Source organism: Nyctereutes procyonoides, unplaced genomic scaffold (assembly GCF_905146905.1).
Source record: "Nyctereutes procyonoides isolate TBG_1078 unplaced genomic scaffold, NYPRO_anot_genome, whole genome shotgun sequence".
Lineage (NCBI taxonomy): Eukaryota > Metazoa > Chordata > Mammalia > Carnivora > Canidae > Nyctereutes > Nyctereutes procyonoides.
The window spans coordinates 30,943,338-30,969,964 of record NW_026575042.1 but is presented as its reverse complement, the minus strand read 5'-3'; the positions used below and the strand labels follow the sequence as shown (position 1 = coordinate 30,969,964).

Here is a 26,627-nt window from a genome sequence, read left to right as displayed (position 1 = left end):
CCATACAAATTTTAGAATGGTTTGTTTTAGTTCTGTGAAAAATGCTGTTGATATTTTGATAGGAATTACATTAAATATGTAGATTGCTTTGGGTATTAGAGACTTTAATGGTATTTTTTTTTCCGGTCCATAAGCATGCAATGTATTTCTATTTCTTTGTGTCATATTCAATTTCTGTAATCAGTATTTTACAGTTTTCAGAGTACAGGTCTTTGACCTCTTTGGTTAGGCTTGTTCCTAGGTATCTTATTTTTGGTTTAATTATAAATGGGATTGTTTTCTTAATTTTTTTTTTCTGCTGCTTCATTATTGGTATAGAAATGCAACAGGTTACATTGATATTGTTATTGTTGTTGTTGTTTGAAGGGGGAGGGTTGTATTTTATATTTCTTTTAAGTAGGCTCCACAGCCAACATGAGGCTTGAACTCACAACCCTGAGCTTAAGAGTCACATGCTCTACTAACTGAGCCAGCTAGGCACCCTGTATATTGATTTTGTATCCTGTGACTACTGAATTGTTTATCAGTTCTAGCAGTTTTTTTGTGGAGTCTTTAGAATTTTCTTTCTTTCTTTCTTTCTTTCTTTCTTTCTTTCTTTCTTTCTTTCTTTCTCTTTCTTTCTCTTTCTTTCTTTCTCTTTCTTTCTTTCTTTCTTTCTTTCTTTCTTTCTTTCTTTCTTCCTTCCTTCCTTCCTTCCTTCCTTCCTTCCTTCCTTTAAGATTTTATTTATTCATGAGAGACACAGATCGAGAGAGAGGCAGAGACACAGGCAAAGGGAGAAGCAAGCTCCATGCAGGGAGCCCGATGTGGGACTCAACCTTGAGTCTCCAGGATCAGACCCTGGGCTGGAGGTGCCGCTAAACCGCTGGGCCACCCGGGCTGCCCTAGGATTCTTTCTTTCTTTTCTTTCTTTTCTTTCTTCCTTTCTTTCCTTTCTTTCCTTTCTTCTTTCGATTTTATTTATTTATTCATGAGAGACACAGATCCATAGAGAGGCAGAGACACAGGCAGAGGGAGAAGAAGGCTCCATGCAGGGAGCCCAATGTGGGACTCGATCCTGGGTCTCCAGGATCACTCCCTAGGCTGTAGTTGGCGCTAAACCGCTGAGCCACCGGGGCTGCCCGGATTTTCTTTATATAGTGCATTATCTGCAAATAGTGAAAATAATTCTTCCTTAACCAATTTGGATGCATTTTCTTTCTTTTTGTCTGATTGCTATGGCTAGGACTTCTAGTATTATGTTGAATAAAAGTGGTGAGAGTGGACATCCTTCTTCTTTTCCTGACCTTACAGGAAAGGCTCTCAGTGTTTTCCCCATTGAGTATGCTCTTTGCTGTGGGTTTTTCATATATGGCCTTTATTATGTTTTTGTTTTTTGGTTTTTTTTTTTTTTGTTTAAGATTTTATTTATTTATTTATTTATTCATTCATTCATTCATTCATTCATTCATTTATGAGAGACAGAGAGAAGGCAGAGACATAGGCAGAGGGAGAAGCAGGCTCCATGCAGGAGCCAGATGCGGGACTGAATCCTGGGTCTCCAGGATCACGCCCTGGGCTGAAGGCAGCGCTAAACCACTGAGCCACCTGGGCTGTCCTTATTTATAAAGTTTTATAAGTCTTATTTTATGTGGCAAGAATTAGTTTAAAAATTAAAATGTTGGGATCCCTGGGTGGCGCAGCGGTTTGGCGCCTGCCTTTGGCCCAGGGCGCGATCCTGGAGATCTGGGATCAAATCCCACGTCGGGCTCCCGATGCATGGAGCCTGCTTCTCCCTCTGCCTGTGTCTCTGTCTCTCTCTCTCTCTGTGACTATCATAAATAAATAAAAAAAAAATTAAAATGTTAATTCTCTTGCAGATGAGGATAGAAATAATAAAGTGGCACTTATATAACAATGTTATGGGCTCTGAACTCAGACAGCCTTTGGTTTATATCTCATTTCTGCAACATAACTGCGTATGACTTTAGGCAAGTTACTTAACCACTTAAGCCTGAGATTTCCATTGAAGAAAAGGTATAGATACACCAGTAGTGGAGTGCTGGGGTGACTCAGTTCGTTAAGCATCTGACTCTTGATTTCAGCTCAGGTCATGATACCAGGGTCTTGAGGTTAAGCCCATGTCAGGCTCCACACTCAGCAGGGAGTCTGCTTCTCTCCCTCTCCCTTTCCCTCTGCCTCTCTCCATGTCTCATGTGTGTACTCTGTCTCTCACTCTCTCAAATAAAAAATAAATCTTAAATATAGATATACCAGTAGCATCAACATCATAGTATCACAAACACTAATTTTGTGCATGTAAAGCACCTAGGCACACTGTATTGGTGAATAAATGAAGAATCCTTGAATAGCTTCCAGGTTTGTTGAGATCTCATAAAGCAGGGATTGACAAACTTCTTTTTCAAAGGACTAGACAGTAAATACTTCAGGCTTCATCAGCCACATTCTGTCTCTGAATGTATTCTATTTCGTTTGGGTTCTGCTTTTTGCAACCACTTAAATATGTAAAAACAATTATTTTTTAAGATTTCATTTATATGAGAGAGAGAGTAAGTGAGAGAACACAAGCAGGGGGAGAGCAGAGGGAGTGGGAGAAACAGATTCCCCAGTGAGCACAGAGCCCAACTTGGGCCTTAATCCCCAGGCTCAAGGATCATGACCTGAGCTGAAGGCAGACACTTCACCAACAGAGCCACCCAGGTGCCCTGTAAAAACAATTCTTAACTCACAGGCTGCAGGCTCAGTTTGGCCCATAGGCTATAGTTTGCCAGTCCCTGTACATAGCACTACTAGAGTTTTCAAAAACTTACTAAGTTTTTACCTTTTTTTAAAATTTAAATTTTAGTGAACATACAGTGCAATATTGGCCTCAGGAGTAGAATTCAGTGATTCATCCTTACAACACCCAGTGTTTATCATAAGTGCTCTCCTTAATACCCATCACACATCTAGCCCGTCTGCTACCCACTTTCCTCCATCAATTTTCAGTTTGTTCTCTGTCCTTAAGAGTCTCTCACGGCTTGTTTCTCTTTCTCTTTTTTTTTTTTTCTTGTCCCTGTTCCCATATGTATATTTGTTTTCTTTCTTAAATTCCACATGAGTAAGATTAAATGGTGTTTGTATTTCTCTGATTTAATTCACTTAGTGTAATACACTGTATAGCTCCATCCACGTCATTGTAAATGACAAGATTTCATTTTTTTGATGGTTAATACTCCATTGTGTATATATACCACATCTTTATCCATTCACCAATTGATGGACATTTGGGCTCTCTCCATAGTTTGGCTATTGTGACTACCATAAACATCAGTGTGCACGTGCTCCTTCAGCTCTGTATGTTTGTATCCTTTGGGTGAATACCTACTAGTGCAATTGCTGGATTATAGGGTAGTTCTATTTTTAACTTCTTAAGAAACTTCCATCCATACTGTTCTCTAAGTTCTTTAATAGATTTTGGATACTAACCCTTTATCTGATATTGTCATTTGCCTATATCTTCCTTCCATAGGCTGCCTTTTAGTTTTGTTGATTGTTTCCTTTGCTGTACAGAAGCTTTTCACCTTGAAGTTCCAGTAGTTCATTTTTGCTTTTGTTGCCTCCAGCAGTGTGTCTAGTAAGAACTGGCTAGGCCAAGGTTAAGGAGGTTTCTGCCTGTGTTCTCTAGGATTTTGATGGTCTCCTGTCTCGCATTTAGGTCTTTTATCCATTTTGGATTTATTTTTGTGAATGGTGTAAGAAAGTGGCCCGGTTTCATTCTTCTGCATATAGCTGTCCAGTTTTCCCAACACCATTTTTTGAAGAGACTGTCTTTTTTTTCATTGGATATTCTTTCCTGCTTTGTCAAAGATCAGTTGACCATGTAGTTGTAGGTCCATTTCTGGGTTCTCTGTTGTGTTCTATTTATTTATGTTTCTGTTTTTGTGCCACGACCATATGCCTTGATGACTGCAGCTTTGTCATATAGCTTAAAATCTGGAATTGTGATGCCTCCATATTTTTTTTCTTTTTCTTTTTCACGGTTGGGTTTGGCTATTTGGCATCTTTTTGGTTTCTTGCAAATTTTAGGATTGTTTGTTCTAGCTCCGTGAAAACTGCTGGTGGTCTTTTGATAAGAGATTGCATTAAATGGATAGATTGCTTTGGGTAGTATGGACATTTTAACAATGTTTGTTCTTACAATTCGTGAGCATGGAATGCTTTTCCATTTCTTTGTGTCATCTTTAATTTCTTTCATAAATTTTTTTATTAAGATTTTTATTTACTTATTCATGAGAGACACAAAGAGAGAGGCAGAGACACAGGCAGAGGGAGAAGCAGGCTCCATGCAGGGAGCCTGACGTGGGACTCGATCCCAGGACTCCAGGATAATGCCCTGGGCCAAAGGCAGGCAATAAACCGCTGAGCTACCCAGGGATCCCCATAACTGGTCTATGGTTTTTCAGAGTACATATCTTTTACCTCTTTAGTTAGGCTTATTCCTAGGTATCTTTTGGTTTTGGGTGCAGTTGCAAATGGGATCTTAGATTTCTTTTTCTGCTACTTTATTGGTGTATAGACATGCAACATATTTCTGCACTTTGTTTTTATATCCTGCAACTTGCTGAATTCGTGTTTCAGTTCTAGCAATTTTTTTGGTGTAGTCTTTCAGGTTTTCTACATACTCTGTTATGTCGTCTGCCAATAGTGACAGTTTGACTTCTTCCTTGATGTTTTGGAGCCTTTATTTCTTTTTGTTGTGTGATTACTGAGGCTAAGACTTCCAGTATTTTGTTTTTACCTTTTAAACTTTTAGCTTTGATTCACCGGTTTATTGCTTATTAGGGGTTATATATTTTAGTTGCTAACATTTGTGTTTTTATATAGCTATGTTTTTTCTCCTACTCATCAGCCAACTTGCTTTTAAAATATAGCAGTTGAGACCATTTGCTTGGGTTCTTCATCAGTTATTCTCTTAAGTCCATATTGTAGTAGCTAAGCAGCTGTAATCTAATATGAAACTTTTAGGAGTTTTTGAAAGATAAGTAACCATAAAAAGCAGTAACCATAATTATCTTATTTATATAGTTATTTCCATGTGGGCTTGAGCACTTAGGCCTATTCTGTTTTTATCCTTAATAATATTTTCTAAAAAATTTTTAGGGTATGTATGTATGTATTTAATAGAGAAAGTGAGAGTATGTATGCAAGCATGAGCAGGGGGAGGGGAAAGGGAGAAGCAGACTCCCTGCTGAGCAGAGAGCCTGATGCGGGGCTCAATCATGACCCAAGCTGAAGGCAGACACCTCACTGAGCCACCCAGACGCCCCAATATTTTCTCAGTTTCTTTTGTGAATAGCACAACCGGTTTTGAGGGACGCCTAGGTGGCTCAGCGGTTACGTGCGTCTGCCTTTGGCTCAGGGCATGATCCTGGAATACCGGCATCAAGTCCCACATCAGGCTCCCTACATGGAGCCTGCTTGTCTCTCTGCCTCTCTCTTTCTGTGTGTCTTTCATGAATAAATAAATAAAATTTTTAAGAAAAGGTTTTGGGACTTAGACAAGCCTGGGGAGTTATTGGAGCATCGTAATTTTCAATTAATTGGAGTTTACTCAGAATACTTAAAACCCTGACATGATTTCTGTTGTCATTCCTAATGGAAGATAGAAATAATGACAGTACTTCTGGTGGCCAAGAAGATGAGATAGGTTCATATCCTTTCTTCATTTTGTACCTACAGTTTTTGTGAATGTGGGCGTAATTCTCAGGCTTCATGTTACCTTTAAGTATAAGAGAAATTATCTGCTAGAAAATATTTATTTTTCTCTTTCAGGTGAAGCTGTCAAGTCTGAAGTTGAGCCCTTTAATGACTCTACTCATATTTCTCCGCAAGAAGAAAACCAGTCTTCTGTCACTCATTGCCTCCCTGATGCTTCTACAACTACTGAAGAAGGTTTATTTAGCCAAAAGAGTTTCCTTGTTTTGGGGTTTAGTAATGAAAATGAATCTAATATTGCAAATATCATAAGAGAAAATGCTGGAAAAGTCGTGTCCCTTCAGAGCAGAATTGTTGCTGATTATGCTGTGGTTCCTCTGCTGGGGTGTGAAGTAGAAGCAACTGTAGGAGAAGTCGTCACAAATACATGGCTGGTAAGAAAACCCTGTAGCAGTTGAAATGTAGTGTTGAAGGATATCAAATGCCGAAAATGTTAATGTTTATTTCCTGGACATTTGAGTTTAGGTAAATTGGCGTTTGTGTTTGAGCACAATTTAGGTTTTGTTTTTAGCAAAGTAAATTGTAAGATCGGAAAATGCATAAGCTTCTTGGGCCCAATCCTGGTCGAGTAGAGCATATTGTTTCCCCAGGGCCACAGCAGCAGCATTACTTCATAAGAAGTTACTCCAGGTCATCTGCTACTATTTCAGTCTTCCCTGTTTTCACACAACCAAAGCGTGCATGCACTTTTGTATTACTCTTTGTTATTGGCTAAACACTGGGAACTTCACCAATTTTTTTTAAACTTTCCAAGAATTAAGAGGAAAATTTATAAACTAATACTTGGGAAGAAATTAAATTTACAGCAATATTTAGTAAGTTAAGTTATTAACCTGATTGATCTTAATATCCTGTATAATGAATTGATTTCTTTAATATAATGTGAAATGTACTGAAAATGAGTATATGTGAGGTTATGTTAAAGTAAAACTGCTTTTTATCTAAACTAAATTCACTGCTTCTGTAACTAAAAGTGTTAACCACTGGTTGCTTATTTCAGGTTGCTGTTTTTGTTTCTCTTGTTTTTAAAAGGTAACTTGTATAGACTATCAGACTTTAATTGATCCAAAGTCAAATCCTCTCTTCATGCCAGTCCCAGTTATGGCAGGAATGACTCCTTTAGATGATTGTGTTATTTCATTCAGCCAGTGTGCAGGAGCAGAAAAAGATTCATTGACATTCTTAGCAAATCGCCTTGGAGCTAGGTACGTAGTATTTTTCTGTGCACCTGTTCTCATGGTGTACCTTTTATCTGTTTTGGCGTATTGGTGAACATTCAAATCGGAATTGGCCAGGGGATATCTTTATAATGTTTATGGGTAGTGTGTAATGTACCTGTGTGATGGCTCAGTACTACTAGATGAATACTTAGCAGAGATTAAGACCATGGGCATTAGTGCTTACCTACCAGGAAAGGGGATATTTAAAGCTAATACAAAGGCCATTATTGAATATTGCACGTCTAAGCACTATTCCCTTCCACAGCCCGTATGGGTGATTTATTCTTTTTCAGTAATGAAGATTTGGGAAGGGGAAAAAAAATGAACTTGAAAGTTACTTCCAAAATCCAAATTAGCCCAACCCCTAAGTGTACCTTAGGTGGTGACTATTTTAAACGGGAAGTAGAAACTATTATATCAGTAAATGTAAATGAACTCAACTTTTATATTTAAAAAAAAAAGTTCTTGTAGGTTAGATCTTGAAGCAACACCTAAAATCATTTTAAACAGGAGACACACCTAAAACATTGATTCAGAACAGCTGGGGGGGGGGGGGGAAGATGGGCAAAGGTATGTCAAAGAACTGTAAACAGAAAGGAGGGATTCCAATTCTAATGTCAGACAAATTTGGATTCAAATGAAAAGGCATTAAATAAGAAAAAGAAGAGCAATGTAAATACAGAAGTATTCACACTACATCTAAAACATATACCAAAAAGAGCATGACTGTTGTTCATAAGATAAAATAGGAAATACAAGGGTGGAATCAATAGAAATACATTACTTGTAGGAGACATTAATTCCCATCTTTTACTTGATGAGAGGTCAACATAGAAAACAGGGAAGGATCTAGATTTCAGTAGCATAGTCCTCTACCCTGAAACAGTGAACATACCTTTTTGAGTGCCTGTAGAGCACTTATAAACAGTGCCTATAAAGAAATTGGCCACAAAGAAACCTTAATAAATTCCTTACAGTAGAAAGAGTACAGGCAATACTCTCTAATCATGATGCAGAAAGACTAGAAATGAGTAGTAATAAATAGAAAACTGGACATTTTAGAACTATTTCATAACCCCTTGTTCCAAGAGGAATTCAAACCCATTTATAAGCCTCGAAATCATTATCAACCCAATGGTAATAAGCAATCCCAGTGCCTAGACTATGATACTAAAATACCACTTTCTGCTAAAAGAAACTAAAATGTAAAGAAATGATTAATTCCAGATCTGGGGCAGGAAAGGTGCCAATGAGTCTGGGACACTTGTTGGACCAGATAGCAAGGACTATTGAGGAATTTGTGTCAAAAGGACCTCCATTGGTCAAAGACAGGAAAAATTTTAAGAATCACTAGAGAAAATAATGGCAGTGTTTCCAAACACATCAAATAATGTTTAAATCATGATTTCATTATAACACCAAGCAAAGCGAATCAGTCATGTTTGAAAGATGTTGAGAAACCAGGCCATTATTTTGAAAGCTGTTTAGATAAAGGATCAAGTATTTATCTTGCCTTCTCCATGTAATCTGTATCATAGTACCATAATATTGGATAAGACAGTTTCCCTTTAAGAGATCTTCCAACAAATAAATGAAATAAGATAGGATTATAACTCCTAATGAATGAATACATCTAGGCCTTGAAAATCAGTAATCACATAATACAGAGGAAAACATTATATGCCTTTGTGCTGAAGAACACACTACCACCTAAAGTGACCTTACCAAAATGATAAAACCTCAATCTGATGAAGCCTCTACATTCAACTGCCGATTTATAGGAAATAGAATAATATGTTAAACTATAGTACAGGAATGCAGTTAGCAAAATCCAGACTCAGATAACTTTATGTTATAAATAATAACAGTGGATAGCGAAAGAGGATGAAGCCTATAAGCTAGAAGACATTTTTAAAAAACTGTAGTGCCTAAGAATGCACTATGTGATAAAACTAAAGAAAGATAAGGAACTGATTGCCATAAATATCCAAATAGTGGCTAGTATTAAGAAGGGAGGTAAGGCAGGCTTGCAATTGAATAAGGTACACATTGGAGAGGTTCTGAAGTGGCTGACAAGGTTCTGTTTTCTGATGTAAGTGATAGATACAAGGGTTTTCACCTTAGTTCACTAAATTGTATATTTCCTTTATTGCTGTGTTCTGTATTTGAATTATACTAAACAATAAAAAACTTTTTAGAAAAAAAACTGAAGTTGCAGGAAATCTAGAAAGTAACAGAAGTGTGACACCAGATCACATAAGCAATGCTTGCAGAAAAATTCAGCAAAGTGTATTAAAAATTACTATACAGAAATCATTGACCTTCATACAACCTATTAGAAAAGCTAATGAAAACTAAGTTTATAATAAGAGATAAAATACTTAACAGGTTTAACATGAAACTTGGAAGAGCTACAGAAGCTTATAAGATGCTAATAAGAGAGTTTTTTGAATATATTTTGTAAAACCTCACTAAATAAAAGTGTGGCTTTAATAAGTTGCAGAAAGTTCAGTGAACAAAGTCTAGAAATAGACCCAAATACAAACAAGAATTTTTGTGTATGATAAAAGTGATATTCCAATGGCTATTCTATTTAGTAAATAGGATTCAAAAATTTTGGAGTTCTGTCTCATACCAAATAAATACCAAATGGATCAATGAGTTAAATGTGAAAAATGAAATCATTAAAGTACGAGGAAAAATGTGGGAAATTTAAAGAATCTTAAAAGTGGGGACTTAGAGTATAAAACCCGGAAGTTATTACCAAAAAAATTCTAATTAAAAAAAAAAATTCTAATTATATGTCAAGTGATGGACATCTCTCCCCATACCGCATGTTCTCTGTGTTTAACATTCTGTGATCTTGAGCAAGTCACATAATTGTATCTTTTCCCAGGTTTCTTTACAATATTTTGTAAGATACTGGTATTACACAAATATAAAGAGTACCAAATAAGATTATGTGTGAAAATGCTTAGGGGAGACATAGTGGGCTAGAAAGGTACAATGTGTTATTCATACCATTGCTATGCTCCCTAGCTGTTCCATGCTTCCTTTTGGGAAGAAAAGCCAGAGTAGGTTGATGATGACTAATTAAGGAGGTAAATTTCAATATATCAACTCTTTATCAGTGAGTATTATCTTATACTTAGAACTCTTAACAACAGTTTTATCAGAAACTTCCGTCTTAACTTGCTCACTAGTTGTGTATATGACCATTTGCTTTTATTTAAATATAATTTTCAGCGTTCAAGAATTCTTTGTTCGCAAATCCAATGCAAAGAAAGGCATGTTTGCCAGTACACATCTTGTATTGAAAGAACCAGGTGGTTCAAAATATGAAGCTGCAAAGAAGTGGAATTTGCCAGCAGTCACCATATCTTGGCTGTTGGAGACTGCTAGAATGGGAAAGAGAGCAAATGAAAGCCATTTTCTGATTGAAAAGTCAACTAAAGAAGGTTAACACTTTTATTTGTTCTTTTATATGTAGCTTTACAATCTGATGGTTTCTGGGACATGAATATACCAAAGCTTGTTTTCCATTTTTCACGTACAGTGTCATGCACTGCTGTTGAACATTCCTTATTGGGTGGCAAAATAAATGTGTTTATAGCACAGATATTTAATTTATATCTGCTTTCTACTGCAGGCACTGTCTAAAAGCTGGAAGATACGAAACAATCTAGGAGGATTCTGGGGTCTAAGCATTTGAGGTCTTAAGATGTGGGCTAGGACTCTGTTTACCTTTCCTTCTGTGTCATATGCTGACACCATGTCATTCATGTGCTCTCTGGTCCTCTCATCTTTGGACTTCTGCGTTTTTCCTGTAACCCACCTCAAGCTTGCCTCTTCATCCCTATCTTTCAGTTCTCAGCTTGAATGTTAGTTTCCATGTGGGAAATTTTCCTTGACTCACCAAGTATGGCCTTTGTCTTGCCAGAATTCCCTGCATTATCTCTTTTATACCTCTGATACCAGTGGTCTAATTCTAGTTTGCTTTCATATCTTCCCTACTCAGTTACAAGCTTTGAAAGGGCAAAGAATACTCGTGTGTTGTGCATTATATATTTCTGTTGTCTAGCATTGGACCTGGTGTGGCATAGCCATCTAATAAGTGTTTTTGTTAAATGTTGAAAAGGGGGGATCCCTGGGTGGCGCAGCGGTTTGGCGCCTGCCTTTGGCCCAGGGCACGATCCTGGAGACCCGGGATTGAATCCCACATCGGGCTCCCTGCATGGAGCCTGCTCCTCCCTCTGCCTGTGTCTCTGCCGCTCTCTCTCTCTCTCTCTCTCTCTCTGTGGCTATCATGAATAAATAAAATATTTTTTAAAAAATAAAAATAAAAAAATAAATGTTGAAAAGGTAGGCAGGTGAGAGGACAGTTGCTCTTCTTCTAAGATGATGGCACCCCAGGGCAAACTTCAGGGACAAGTCAGTAGCTTGGGAACAGGTCTCAGAACCATTACTTACCCACAGACTAGAAATTTTACAACTGAGGCAAAGTGATATTTAGATCATATTAAAATTTCATTAAGAACTTTGCAGAAACATCACTGTAGTTGTTAACTTGAAGTACATGTAATTGGGATTTTTTTTTTAAGTCTGCCGTTGACTAAAATGACAATTTTTGGCAAATTGTGAGGTTTATTGAAAATATTTCAAGTTACAAGATGAAACAGGAAATCTAATTTCATTTGTTTCAGTTGACGTGGTTTGTCTGATTTAACATGTATTTTAACCCATTGTTTGATTTGTTTTTTCGAAAGTAGGTATATAACTTTGTGATTTAAAGTGCACTTGTGGGACACGTGGTTGAACGTCTGCCTCTGACTCAGGGCGTGATCCCAGGGTCCCGGACCAAGTCCCACATCAGGCTCCTGCAGAGAGCCTACTTCTCCCTCTGCCTATGTCTCTGCCTCTCTCTCTCTCTCTCTCTCTGTGTCTCTCATGAATAAATAAAATCTTTAAAAAATAAAATAAAAGTAAAGTGCATTGTGAGGGGCACCTGGGTGGTTCAGTCGGTTAAACATCCGCCTTCAGTTCAAGTCATGATCCCAGGGTCCTGGAATCAAGCCCCACATTGGTTCCGTGCTCTGTGAGGAACCTACTTCTCCCTCAGCCTCTGCTGCTCCCCCTGCTTGTGTGCTTTCTCTCCCTCTCAATTTCTCTGTCAAATAAAGTCTTAAAGTGCACTTGAGAATTCATATGAAAACTAACAATACGATATAAAAATGTCAGCCTCTTTAGGGACAAAAGATGGCCTTAGTGGTTCACATTTCTTTCTTGTCATTTTAAATCTCTAGAACAAAGTTTGGAAACTGAAATAACAAACAAGGTGAATCTAAATCCAGATACTCCAGAGCAGCCTGTTGCACACCTGGAAACTCAGAGGAAAACAGCTGTTACACCTTTAGATATGAACCGCTTTCAGAGTAGAGCTTTCCATGCTGTGATCTCACAACACACCAAACAGGTTTCAACCTCCTCGCCAGTGGGACAGCCACTTCAGAAGGAGCCCTCCTTACATCTGGATACACCATCAAAGTTTCTGTCCAAGGACAAACTCTTCAAGCCTTCCTTTGATGTGAAGGTAAGGTTTATAGAAAATGGCCCTGGAGTTAACAATTTTGTAGTATATAAAGTTAAAGCTCCACATTCTGCATCACTTTCAAAGTTTATAATAGTAAGTTTTCCAGAGATATTGGCAGGTAGATTCATTTTACTGAGTCCTACCATATACTTAGTGTTGAGATAAGAGCTGGAGATAAAATAGTGTGAAATCGGGGCTGGGGGCATATGGGTGGCTCAGTGGTTGAGCATCTGCCTTTGGCTCAGGTTGTGATCCCAGGGTCCTGGGATCAAGTTCCACATCAGGCTTCCCACAGGGAGCCTGTGTCTCTCAGGAATAAATAAATAAAATCTTAAAAAAAAAATCAGGACTGGGTTCAAGTCCTAGACTGTCACAAACAGTATGATTCCAGACAGATCATTTAACATATACAGGTATAGGCTTTTTCTTTTGTACAGAGAGGATATCATTTGCTCCGAAAACTCACAGATTTATCATAAGTATCAAATGAAATGATCTGATTAAATAATCTTATAAACTATGATATAAACCCATTGCTACTTCTTTTTTTATTGTAACAGTACACTTGGTGCTAAATCTTGAAGAATGTGTCTATTACCTTATTTTGTAGTCATTTCCTTTGAAAAAATGAGTTAAGTCTGCATCTTTGTTTGTTCTCCTGAGCACTGGAATATGGCTCCCTTTCTTAAGAAATGTATTCACAAATCAAGAACTCATTTGACAATAAATGGTTGCCTTTTTTCCCCAAAAAATTATTTTCTTCACTATTCCTTTAGTAGATGTTTCAAATGGCTATTCAAATCATTGATCATGAAAGAAAAAATGCACAATTGCAGTACTAGTCCTCTGTTGGAGTTTTGCTGATAGGGTAATAAGCAGTATTCTGGGGTACCTGGGTGGCTCAGTTGATAAAGTGACTCTTGATCTCAGGGTCAGGAAAGTTCAAGCTCAGTGTTAGGCTTTAAAAAATAAAGCAACATTCTGATAATTTTTACTGGTGTGTTTTGGAGTAGGGTTATAAAATTTACAGACTATTCATCTTCAGAAAATAAATATGAATTAATATTTGGGACATTTTTTACCAAGTGAAACCTTGCTCACATCTTTTTCTAAAGTAATAATTTTATACTATGGTTAACGCTGCTCACTATGTCTTAAGAAATAGAGAAAAACCATTAGTTTGAAAACTGAGATCTAGAATCAGGCTTTGCTTTTTGCTGCCTTTTAAGGCAGGTTAACCTCTTTGGGCTCCATGATCCCCATCTATAAAATTGTAGAATATATTTAGATGATCTCTAAGGTCTCATTGCTCACAGAATCTTTGAATAGTAAATGAGATGATACTAGTAGGCAAGAAAATAGCAAAAATATTCCCAGTCATTGCACCATTCTTCTTTAAGATACCTTGCAGAAAGTTGATAGTTCTGAAATGGTCTCAGTGAAAGGCACAAGACACACTTAAAAATTTTCTTGTTTTTTTTTTTTTTTTTAAATTTATGATAGTCATACAGAGAGAGAGAGAGAGAGAGGCAGAGACACAGGCAGAGGGAGAAGCAGGCTCCATGCACCGGGAGCCCAACGTGGGGCTCGATCCCGGGTCTCCAGGATCGTGCCCTGGGCCAAAGGCAGGCACCAAACCGCTGCGCCACCCAGGGATCCCAAATTTTCTTGTTTAGAAGCAAGTTTACTTAGCAGTATTGTTCTTTTTGTTTTGAGGTTTTTGGTGATGCATAAAATGGTACTTCATGTTACAATCAGTGGTTCTTCAAATTGATGTAATATGGTATATTGAATGTTTTCTCTGAAAACAGAAGAGCCCATGAAATAATCACAAAATTGAACATCTGTTAGGCCTTACATTTTTAAAAAAATCTCCTGTTTAGGGGCAGCCCGGGTGGCTCAGCGGTTTAGCGCCGACTTCAGCCCAGGGCCTCATCCCGAGGACCCGGGATCAAGTTCCCACGTAGGGTTCCCTGCATAGAGCCTGCTTCTCCCTCTGCCTGTGTCTCTGCCTCTCTCTCTCTCTCTCTCTCTCTCTCTCTCTCTCTCTCTCTTTCTCTCATGAATAAATAAATAAAATCTTTTTTAAAAATCTGTTTAAACTTAATTTTTAATTGGCATACATCAGAAAAGTACAAACGTGCTGCTAAATGAAATGTTAGTTAACAGTTAGAAGGCCACTGTACATGTTCAGAAAGAGATCATTGCCAGTGCCGCAGAGCCTTCCTCCTGTCTCATCACTGTTTCCTCCTCCCAATCCCAGAGATAACACTTGTGACTTCTAACACTGTAGGTTTGTTATGCTTGTTTTTTAACTTTGAAACATGTGGAATTATGCATTTTTCTGAGTCATTTTTGTTCAGCCTTTGTTTGAAAGCTGTGTCCATGTACCTGTAACTTTAGTTCATTGATTTCATTCCTGCATAATCTATTACGTGGGTATATAGACATTCTTGTGCATGTCTCTTGGAATATGTGTGCATGCATTTCTTTTTGGTATATGCCTAAAAGTAAAATTGCCGGGTCATATTTCAACTTTAGTGGAGATTGACAAACTGTCAAAATGGTCGTATCAATTTATACTCCTACTAATAATTTGTTGAGCAGCCAGTGTCCCCCATTCTTGCCAACAAGGAATTAAAAGGTTTTTTTTAAACTTTTCACTTGGAAATAATTCTTAACTTATAAAAAGTTACAAAATAAAAATACTAGAAGGAACATTTGCACACCCTTTATTCAGAAATAGTTTTCATTACTTTCCAGATGGAAAGACTTTGTGTTTTTTAATTTCTTGTTTTATTACATTGTGATCAGAGTGTTTGTAATATTTCTCTTCCATAGAACTTACTGATCTTTGTGGCCTGTAATGTGATCAGTTTTTGAGAAAACTTTTATGAAAAGATATATTCTCTATCACAGATAGTCCTTGCCCCGCCCCACCCCCCCTACACAGAATATCATTTTTTGTTTTAACTCATCTCATACTAAATGGTGTTTTCAAGTTTTCTAATATAGTATGTTTCTGGTTCTTGCATCACATATGGTTTTGTTTTAGGTGGGTGATTGCTATATTAGTGCATAGATATTCATAGCTATTAATGTTACTTGAAATGTGTCCTTCGTCTCGTTTAATTCTTCTTGGCTTGTAGTCAACTTTAAGTATCAGGATTTCAATCTCTTCTATCTTATGACTTTTATTTGCCTTATAACTCTGTTCATTCTCTTATTTTAGCCTTTTGGGATTGCTGTATTTTAAATGTAGAATTGAGTTTTACTTTATGAGTCATTCTAAAGAGCTTTTTCTTTCAACGAGGTGACTTAACCCCATTCACATTTAATACGATTTATATTTGGTCTCAATTCTGTCATAGTTGTAATTACATATGCGTGTATGTTACATGTTTCTTCACGTATTGTGTCCTCTGTTTGGGAGGGTTTTTTCCTTTTTCATATTTAGGGAAGAGTTTATTAGTTTTATTCTTAGGGTGTCCTTAACCCCCTTCTTAACTTTTTGTCAATTGTAAATTATGTTTTGACCCCTACTTATTATTGCTTCTGTTGCAGTCAGTGGTCTTACTCTGTTTCTCCATTTTCTCTCTTCCACTCTTTTTAATTAATTTATCTACTTTGTCAGAAAATAGTGTTTATATGTACTTTAAACCCATGGACCTCACCCTTGTTTTAGTCTCTTTTTTTAAAACTTTTTTTTTATTGTTTGTTTAAAGATTTTATTTATTTAACAGAGAGCACACAAGGAATGGGAGAGGGAGAGGGTAAAGTAGAGAGCCCAATATGGGACCCTATTCCAGGACCCTGGGATCATGACCTGAGCCAAAGGCAGATGCTTAACTAACTGAGCCACCTAGGCACCCCACCCTTGTTTTAGTCTTAACTCTAAGGTCAAATATGTGAAATGCTCAGTTCTTTCTTTTGTGAAGTTTCACTGTCATCTGTTGGTAGGATAAAGACATCCTCTAGAATACTCGGGAAAGACACGTGTACAATATTTCCTGAGTTCAGCACATTCAAAGCCTTTACCAAGGCTGTGATTCTTTGACAGATTGCTTGGATATACTGTTCTCAGTTTGCTTTTTTTTTTTTTTTTCCTTGAGTTTCCTAAAAATGCTACTCCACTGCTGCCTTTCTTTGTGTATATTTTTGAAAATTCTGATGCCAATCTAACTATGTTGTTTTTTTTTATGATATTTCATCTTTTTTTTTTTTTTTGGCCTGAGGACCATGTGGAGTTTTATCTTTAAAGTCTAATTTTACAAAAGTATGCTTAGATATTGATTATTCTCCATCAGTTTTCCCTGATACATGGCAGTTGTTTAAATGTTTGGAATTTAGATCCTTCTCCAAATTTTTGGTCTGAGACATGAGAAGAATGGAGCTGCCAGTCAACTGAGTTGAATGGAACGGGTTGGGATCAATACCTCAGAGCAAGAGTTTGTATTTTGGGTACATAGATATCCAAGTACCGTTGTCAAATAGACAGTTACATATATAACTTGAAGTTTGGGCAATGATTTGGGCTAGAGAAAGAAATTTGGGGATTAGAGTTTGTAGGTGATATTTAAAGCCATATGGGAATAGATGCCAAGAGGGCAGTAGAAAAAATGTCCAAGGAACACTCTGAGGGGTTCACATAGAGGAGGAACCAGCAGGAGCCACCCATGAGGGAAGAGAAAGCCTGAGACATTCTTAGAAGCCACATAAGAAAGTATTTGAGGAAGGAATAGTTAACTGTGTCACATGCTGCTGAAAGTCAAGAAAGGTGAGGACAGAAAACTGACCACTGGATTTAGCATTATGGTAGGTTGTTGGTGATCTTAACAGAAAGGGTTTTGAGGACATGGTGGAAATGGAAAGCAGTGTAGACTCATAAGAGAATGTGAGAAGTTTATAGACATTGAATATAAACAATGCATTTGAGGGGCAGCCCTGGTGGCGCAGCGGTTTAGCACTACCTGCAGCCCAGGGTGTGATCCTGGAGACCCGGGTTCAAGTCCCACGTTGGGCTTCCTGCATGGAGCCTGCTTCTCCCTCTGCCTGTGTCTGCCTCTCTCTCGCTCTCTCTCTCTGAATGAATAAATAAATAAATCTTTAAAAAACAAACAAACAAAAAAAACAATGCATTTGAGGAATCTTACCTGTAAAGGGGGGGACCAAGAAATGGAGTCATTGCCATAGAAGAGTCAAAAGAAGGTTGTTTTGTTTCAAAATAGAAAAAATTAATTATATACCAGTGTGGCCAGTCTAGTAGAGATTCAGTTGATGATGCAGACAAGAGGGGAGAATTGCTGAAGCCACATCCCTTGAATTGGTGAGTAAGGGTGGGATCTAGTGCTTAACTGGAGGGAAAGCAGTGTTAACAATGGCACAAATACAGAAGGCAGGTAGATGTGGTATGGGAGGTTCTGATTTCTTTTTTGTTTGAAGAATCTTTTTAAATGCTGTATAGAAATGTTTAAAAAAAATTAGCAAATAGAAAGCCTTACCATGTCCTCACAAAAAAGATTAAACATCATAAAGATCTATAAAGGTAATGTAGATCCTACTAAAAATGCAAGCAAAAAGTTTTGTTTGTTTTTTTTTTTTTAAAGATTTTATTTATTTATTCATGAGAGACACACAGAGAGAGGCAGAGACACAGGCAGAGGGAGAAGCAGGCTTCCTGAGGGGAGCCCAATGCAGGACTCCCATCTCAGGATCCCAGGATCATGACTTGAGCCAAAGCCAGACGCTCAACTGCTGAGCCACCCAGGTGCCCCAAAAATAGTATTAAAAATATGAAAAGAATGATTGATGATAGGCACTAGCCCTACTAGTTATTCAAACATCATGTGAAGTTGCAGTAATTGAAGCTGTCAGTGTGTCATCAAATGAGCACTCAAATTCATACACTCCATACATAGGAGAATGTATTATATGATGAAGGTGGCATTCAAACCAGGCAACTGGGTAACCATCTGAGGAAACAGTTGGGATGAAAACTCACCCTTTACATCAGAATACATTTCAGGGGATATTTATTTCAATACAAAAAGTGAAGGCATAAAAATTACACAACAGGCCGTGAGTTAGTTTTTCAATAATCCCAGCATTAGGAAGACCTTTCTACCTGTAACATACACCCTAAAAGAAATAAGAGAGTCCTATGAATCTGACAGCATTAAAAAAATTCTCCACATTCAATTGCAGATTTTATAAATGTGCGTTATAAAAGTCTTTAAAAATTCTCCCTGGCAAAAACTTGACAAATGACAAATTTGGAACAAATGTGTATATATCTCAGTGGATATGTGTACATATAAATTCATACAAATATATTCAGTGAATAAAAAAAAGAAACCAATGGGAAAAATGGCAAAAAATAGGAAGACATAGCTGTCACAAAAAATTAAATAGAAATGTTATATATGCATAAAGATGTTTAATCTCATTTAGTATTAAAGGGTGGGAAATTAAAGCATACAGTTAAAGTTTTTTTAATCTATCAGGCAAAAAAGAAAAATCTGATTACCCACTGTGCCGTCAAGCATGTTGAAAAATACTACTGCTTTGCTCATGGGAATTGCCAACACTGTTACATAGATTTTGCTTAAATGTTTCCGTTTACTCTTACAAGTGCAAAATGGTGTGTGTACAAGGTGGTCTGTTGCATTATACTGGCAAAAGATTGTTAATCTAAATATTCATCAGTTGAACAGTGGTAAATACAGTCAGCTGTGTGTATGGAATACTGTTAATACAGATTGAAAAGAGAATGAGCAGCAGTGGCCTGGATAGTGGTGGCCCCTTCTCATGAGGGAGCTGTGAGTGGCTCGGTAACAGGAATATATTTTGTGCTTTTCAGGTTTTTTCACAATTCTCAGATCTGTCTGACTGATTAACCTTATAGTTCAGATCTTGCTTATAAGCCATCCCTGATTGTTTCCATCTGTGTTTATTAGTCTTTGTTCATTTTGCTTTTTGATGTTCTTCATTTTAACTGTACCTCCCACTCTAAGATTCAGCCAGATATGATGAGCAGAGCTGAAAATATAACTGTGCTAGTTTCTTTGAACCCATTTGCCGGACAGTATGAAATTTTTTTATTATGTTTAGATGCAGATAATATTTCATTTCTTTTATTTTTTTTAATTTTTTTTTATTTTTATTTATTTATGATAGTCACACACACAGAGAGAGAGAGAGAGAGGCAGAGACACAGGCAGAGGGAGAAGCAGGCTCCATGCACCGGGAGCCCGATGTGGGATTCGATCCCGGGTCTCCAGGATCGCGCCCTGGGCCAAAGGCAGGCGCTAAACCGCTGCGCCACCCAGGGATCCCTCATTTCTTTTATTGTTTGGAGGAGACTAAAGCTGTAATCCAATTAGTTTTGAAAATTATGTCTCTTCTCTCTCTCCTTTTTTCTCTTTCCATGTACTCTTGACCTCCCTTTTCCCTTCTCTCCCTTCTTCTCTTGTTATTTCCTCCTCTTCTCCTACTTTTCTTTCCCCCCCTTTCTGTCTCCCCTGCCATACATATAGGATGCACTTGCAGCCTTGGAAACTCCAGGAGGTCCCAGCCAGCAGAAAAGGAAACTGAGTACACCACTTTCAGAAGTCATTGTCAGAAACTTGAAACTTGCTTTGGCAAATAGCTCTCGAAATGCTGTTGCTCTTTCTGCCAGCCCTCGGCTGAAGGATGCCCAATCAGAGAAGGTAGAATTAGATCACTTATTAAAAGCAAGTTGTAGGTAAAATATTTCTGACAATAAGAGTTGATCTGTTTCTTTTATTTTCCATGGACAGGATGAAGCTCCAAAGCCACTTCACAAGGTAGTGGTATGTGTGAGTAAGAAACTCAGTAAGAAGCAGAGTGAACTGAATGGGATCGCAGCCTCTTTAGGAGCAGATTACAGGTAGTTGGCCCGTCTTTCTGTTTGGTACTGATACTGTCTAAACGTATAGGAAAACCTAAAGTTAATTGTGAGTATCCACAAAGGAACATTTACTTTGCCTTTTAGTGTGTCATTGTCTACAGTGTCTCCAGTTGATTTTTCATTTACTCTACATCCTTGAAAAATGCCCTCTTCTGTATCAATTCATGTTGATATATATATATTCTTTAAGATATATACAACCAATATTTGAAAACCTATTTTGTGCCGCTCACTATTCTAGAAACTTGGGTTCTATGAATTTATAAGTACAGTCTAGAAGAATCCTTACGAAATACATTTAATAAAAGAGTCCTAGGACATTCACTCATATGAAGTATGAAATTAAGCATATTTGTACCTTAGTGACTTTCAGAGTAGAGTCCTTTTGTGAGCAGTACTAGAGAACTGCAGCCTTCCTATATTCCAGTGGTCTTTTTGTAGGATGGTTTAATTTCTATTCATTTTCACTACTTTGGAGACATAGGTGATCAGATCTGCCCTCCACCTGACTGCCAAGCTAGAGACAGGCCTCTAGCATAGATGTCGTATGTGCCAGGGATTGAAGGAGCCTTACCCATGCCAGCCAATCCTGAATCAATCATACTCTGCAGTGCTAGCTTCCTTGATCATTTGTATTCAGCTATTTGTAGATTAGCATAATGATTGGTTCTACAAGTAACAGTTTGAGAAGTATGTTTGGCTTTATCTTCCCCTTTGGTAAGTCTTATTTTGGTTAGCATTCTATTTGATAAATTAGATCAGGAGAATATAAAAATAAAATGTATCTGGAATAGTTATGAGTATCTTAATGTGTTTAATGTATCTGTTGTAGAAAATCTTTTTACTTGTTAAGACTAATATTTGTATTACCTGTTTTATATATATTATTATATAATAATTACTATATGATTATGTATTATACTCCTATTACCTTTTACCACTTGCTGGGCTCTTAGTATGAACCAAGCTTTATCTTGTTTCATTCCCACAAGAGTCCTTTGATGAGAATATATATGTTTGTCAAAATTGAATGCTTTATTTTTGATTCTTTTTGGATGTGAACTTGATGTAAGACGTAAAAGGAGGGGATCCCTGGGTGGGTCAGTGGTTTAGAGCCTGCCTTCGGCCCAGGGAGTGATCCTGGAGTCCCGGGATCAAGTCCCACATCAGGCTCCCTGCGTGGAGCCTGCTTTTCCCTCCCTCTGCCTGTGTCTCTGCCTCTCTCTGTGTCTCTCATGAATAAATAATAAAATTTTAAAAAAAAAAGGCATAAAGGAACCTATAGGACTTGAATTTTAACAAGACTTAAAATTTCCGTCTTCTTGGTGTGAAAAATAGAATCTGAAATTCCTGAATAAGATTTTAACTGATTAAAAGTTTGCATTCAGTCAGTTCCTTGGGGTGCCTGGGTGGTGCAGTCAGTTAAGCATCTAACTCTTGGTTTTGGCTCAGGTTGTGGTCTCAGGGTCACGAGATTGGACCCTATGTCAGGCTCTGCACTCAGCAAGGAGTCTGCTTGAGACTTCTCTCTCTGTCTGTCCACCCCCCAACTCTCACACTCATGCTTACTCTCTCTTTCTCTAAATAAATAAATAAATCTTTAGGGGAAAAAAAAAAATCTATTCCTGAAAGGGATTTCTCAGGCTTGGTGATACATGGGAGGGAAGAACACTTTAATATGTGCAGATCATCTGACACTGCCCCCCCCACTTCTCACAGTTAAACATTGAGACCAGATCTCCTCAGCATGTCATAGCATTACCTCTTCTAAAGGGATTTCACAAATATAACAACTACTTTTTTTTTTTTAAGTAGGCTCCATGCCTAGTGTGTAGCCCAATGCAGGGCTTGAACTCACCACCCTGAGATCAAGACCTAAGCTGAGATCAAGAGTCAGACACTTAACCAGCTGAGCCACCTCATAACTTCATAACTTAACTATTTTTATAATCTTAAAAAATGAAAATCATCAGAAGGCTCGTAATCATAGAATATATGTTTAGTGTGCAGATGCCTGTGCAATTTTATAAAGAGACTTTTTTTTTTTTTTACCTCTGAATTTGTGTCAGAACATTAGAAAATCATGTAAGATACGGGATAATTGTATGTAAAACGGTTCCTCAGAATTTCTAGCATCCTTTGACCTTAATAAGTGCTAATAGCATTCCTCATCTTATAAACACATATTGTAACAACCAGAATCACTCTCACAAATTTACAAAGTAGCTTGTAAAGTAAATTAACAATTTTGCTGAAAGCACTGTTGTAGACTAGAGAGTGGGCAGGTTAACCATCTGTTTTTGTAAGTGAGGTTTTATTGGAACAGAGCTGTGCCTCTTCATTTCCATATTATCTATGGCTGCTTTCATACAAGGCAAGTATTGAGTAGTTGTAACTTTTTACAGTTGAAACTATAACAACTTTCTGCCCTGAAAAGCCTAAAATACTTATCATCTGGCCTTTGAAGAAAAAGTTTGCTAATTCCTGATCTAAACCATTTATGAAGGTTGACAGTCTGTTGAAGGATCTCTGAGGACTGAAACTCAGTTTCCATATCATCACAGTGAGGAGTGAAGCAAGATGAATCGGGCAGAAATGTTCCTCTATTTTTTAAATTATCTTTATAATTTATGTAAGTTTGTATTGTTTTCCCTAACATCAGAAGTAGAAACTATTAGAAAGACTTTAACAACTAAATTAGGCAAGATGTTCTTTACTATTATTTTTAAGGAAACAGACAATAGAATAGGAAATAGAGATGTTTATAATATAATTTAGAAGGAAATATGCATGCCTTCTTAATTTATTAAACTTGGCTATTTAAAAAGTTTGGATATATTTCTTATTTAGGAAGTGGAAAGTATGTTCAGTGTCCTTAATGAGAAACCTCTATTTATTTTGGTGATTATATTCAGAAATACAATTTTTACTTTCTCTTTGTTTTTACTTGATTTTTTGAAGGATGGCATATATTTTATAATTTTTGGATTATTTTCCTAGGTCAGAAAACTATTACAGGGGAAGAATTGAGAGATTGTAGCATAATATAATTGTGTGGGTTTTTAAGTCTGGCCCTACCACTTACTGAAAAGCCTTAAATGTGTTACTTAACCTTCAGTTTCCTTATCAGTAAAGTGGATATAATATCAGTGTGTTAGGACTGTTGAGAGGAATAGGTGAGATGTTGTGTAAAGTACATAATTTATTATGGGGCATAGAGCAAATGTACAATGATTAGTGACTGCCAATAACCAGAGGACAGATTGGATACTTTGCCTATTTTATTATTTGAAAATAATGTTACTATAAAGTGATACTCATTGTAAAAAAGAAAATTTAAACAATTCAGAAAAGTATAAAGAAGGAAATAATATTTTTAAAGAATACCTTTCCAGATATCTTTCTGCACTTACATACCTAAAGATATATGTGTAAAATTTGACGACCCCCCCCCAAAAAAAATGGAGCCTGTCATTTAATGTTCATGTTTACTCTAGATTGTGAATGTTTTTGAAGGTGAATATATTCTATTTATAGAGAGTAATGATCACCTTCAACTCAGGTATTTCTCTTAGTTACGTGTTTTTTAAAATTTGATTGTTTTAGATGGAGTTTTGATGAAACCGTGACTCATTTCATTTATCAAGGCCGACCAAATGACACAAACCGAGAGTATAAATCTGTAAAAGAAAGAGGAGTACACATTGTTTCAGAGCACTGGCTTTTAGAAGTAAGCAGTACTTTTTTCCTTCCCTATCTATTAAATGAAAATGAATACAAACACTATTTCAAGACACAAGCCAGTTTCCATGTATGTAAACAAGTTCGATAACCTTAGTTAACAGTGCACATTTCATGTCTTTGGCATTAAAAACTTAAGCTCAGTCCCTAAGTACTTAACAAGTCTTTTAATTTCTCTGATTCTTTTCACTAATTAAAAATGATGTGAAGGGTAATGTTATGATAATTTAAGGAGAATTAATTTAGCATGCTAATGCAGTTTAGAACTTTTCTAAGTATTCCCAGGAGTATGAATGATACCTTGACAAAAGCATAGGAATGAGATCTTACTCGTCAGTGTACATAACATTAAAAAGTGAGAACAATTTTGTCACTTGTATGATGGACATTTCAGTGTCACCTACTTTTCAGAACTTTAATTCTGCAAAATTTTGCCATCTTAGGACATAATATATTTGTTGTCCTTATTCTACTTAATGTAATTTATTCACTAAGAGGTTTTTCAGTCCTGTTTTAAAGCATTCCATTATATTGCAGTGTGCCCAAGAGTATAAACATCTTCCTGAATCTCTTTATCCACATACTTATAATCCCAAAATGAGCTTGGATATCAGTACAGTGCAAGATGGCAGAATCTCTAATAGTCGACTGCTCTCAGCTGATGCAACGACAAAGGATGATGAGGTAGATGATACGGATAACACATTTACCGTCTCCTTAACCTGAATGGATAATCATATCATACAGTGCTATGGAACTTATGCAGTGACTTGGTTTAAGAAATTTTAACTTTTCTCCTTGAATAGCCAGATCATTTGCCTGGAGAAGAAAACGATATAGACAATATGACCACCAGTAAGAAAGAATCCGCAACATCAAATGGAGATGGAAGGAATGACTCTAAAGGAGGTAAAATATTTTAAATTGCCAAAAAAAAAAAAAAAATCTATACATATATATCTTCCATACGAAATACTTCCTTTGCATGGAAAAACAAAGTTGTTTTTCATTCACTATAAAGCATATATTTGAGGATTGAATTGAAGTTCCATGCCAGTCATTAAGTAATGATATGCAGAGCTTTAGTGATTTATTAAGTGTCAAACTTGTGAAATCTGTGGGACTAGGTATTTTACAGAGTTAGTGAGATACAGCCCTATTCTATTAAAGGTAGGTGGAGTTGGTGGTTTTGTAAAAATTTGGCTTTTGGTTCAGTTCTTTTTAGTAACTTTCAAAAAGCTTTAGTATATGTGTAATTTATTGTAACAGTTTATGGTGTTAGAAGAATTGAAACACGAGCTACATTCACCCTACTTCCTCAGTGTCCTTTGACTCTGTTTTGAGTGACTCTTAGCAGTGCTTCATTTTGAATCATCTTTCACAATTGCATGAATGGCTATTTAGCCCATCGCTTTTATGGGTGTCCAGGCTATTTCTGATTTCTTAGTATTAACAAAGAGTGCTGCAGTGAGTAACTTTGTATCTATAGATGTCCTATTTTTAATGGATTAATATTTTCTGTTTTCTTAACTCATCTTACCCTACTGGAGCTTTCCTGATGACTTACCTACTTAGTCCCACTCAGTTCATTCCAAAAGTGTTTATTTCATACCTATTTTTGTGTTCAATCTAAAAGAAAAGATAAATACATTGTGGTCTGTTTTCAGGGACCACAGGGGGAAATCACATATAATAATTCCTCTAATGCACCTCAGAGTATGGTACATAACACAGGAGAGAGTCAGAAGCAAGCAGAGAGCTCTACAACAGGGATAATTACCAGGTCTTAGCACTGTGTCTTGGAAGGGCTTCTTGGTTTCTTTTTTTTTCCCCACATACAGTTGTCCTGGTAAGGACTGCCTTTATGTTCTGCAGTATTCCTAGTCTTAGTACATTACTGTAGCCTGTAGTAAGAATTCAATAAATATCACATTAATAAATTTATGTCTATCCAAATCTAGATGAAATAGTTAATGTGAATGAGATACGATAAAAAGAAATTTAATTGGTATAATTTGTGTTTCAAGCTCTGACACAGACTTTGGAGATGAGAGAGAATTTTCAAAAGCAGCTGCAAGAGATAATGTCTGCAACATCAATAGTGAAACCTCAGGGACCAAGGGCTTCCCTTTCAAGAAGTGGTTGTAACAGTGCTTCTTCAACCCCTGATAGCACTCGCTCTGCCCGCAGTGGGCGAAGTAGAGTCCTGGAGGCACTGAGGTATGTACTTGTCACTGATGGCAGAAGGAAGTGACCAGCAGACTTGAGAGAAGGGAACTCATTTAGGCTCCTGCTGGCTCAGTTCTAGGAGTTAAGCCTAATTTTGCATCCCTCCCTCTTTTCTTTGTCAGCAAAGCAGATTAGAATATCAGGACGAGGAAAAGAGTAA

The 26,627-nt window shown here is 37.0% G+C and overlaps 1 protein-coding gene across 5 annotated transcripts in view; it reads left to right on the top strand.

The window, feature by feature from the left end:
* Positions 1–26,627, top strand: part of TOPBP1 (DNA topoisomerase II binding protein 1) — a 61,449-nt gene that overhangs the window by 17,256 nt on the left and 17,566 nt on the right. For 4 of the 5 annotated variants that reach the window (XM_055321386.1, XM_055321384.1, XM_055321385.1 and 1 more), the window contains 10 exons: positions 5,815–6,131; positions 6,790–6,962; positions 10,224–10,435; positions 12,281–12,567; positions 20,103–20,276; positions 20,367–20,476; positions 24,104–24,227; positions 24,776–24,922; positions 25,045–25,147; positions 26,266–26,458. In XM_055321386.1, coding sequence (XP_055177361.1) covers positions 5,815–6,131; positions 6,790–6,962; positions 10,224–10,435; positions 12,281–12,567; positions 20,103–20,276; positions 20,367–20,476; positions 24,104–24,227; positions 24,776–24,922; positions 25,045–25,147; positions 26,266–26,458 — 1,840 coding nt within the window. The remainder of the gene's footprint in view (positions 1–5,814; positions 6,132–6,789; positions 6,963–10,223; positions 10,436–12,280; positions 12,568–20,102; positions 20,277–20,366; positions 20,477–24,103; positions 24,228–24,775; positions 24,923–25,044; positions 25,148–26,265; positions 26,459–26,627) is intronic. The other variant, XM_055321387.1, reaches the window with a different exon arrangement.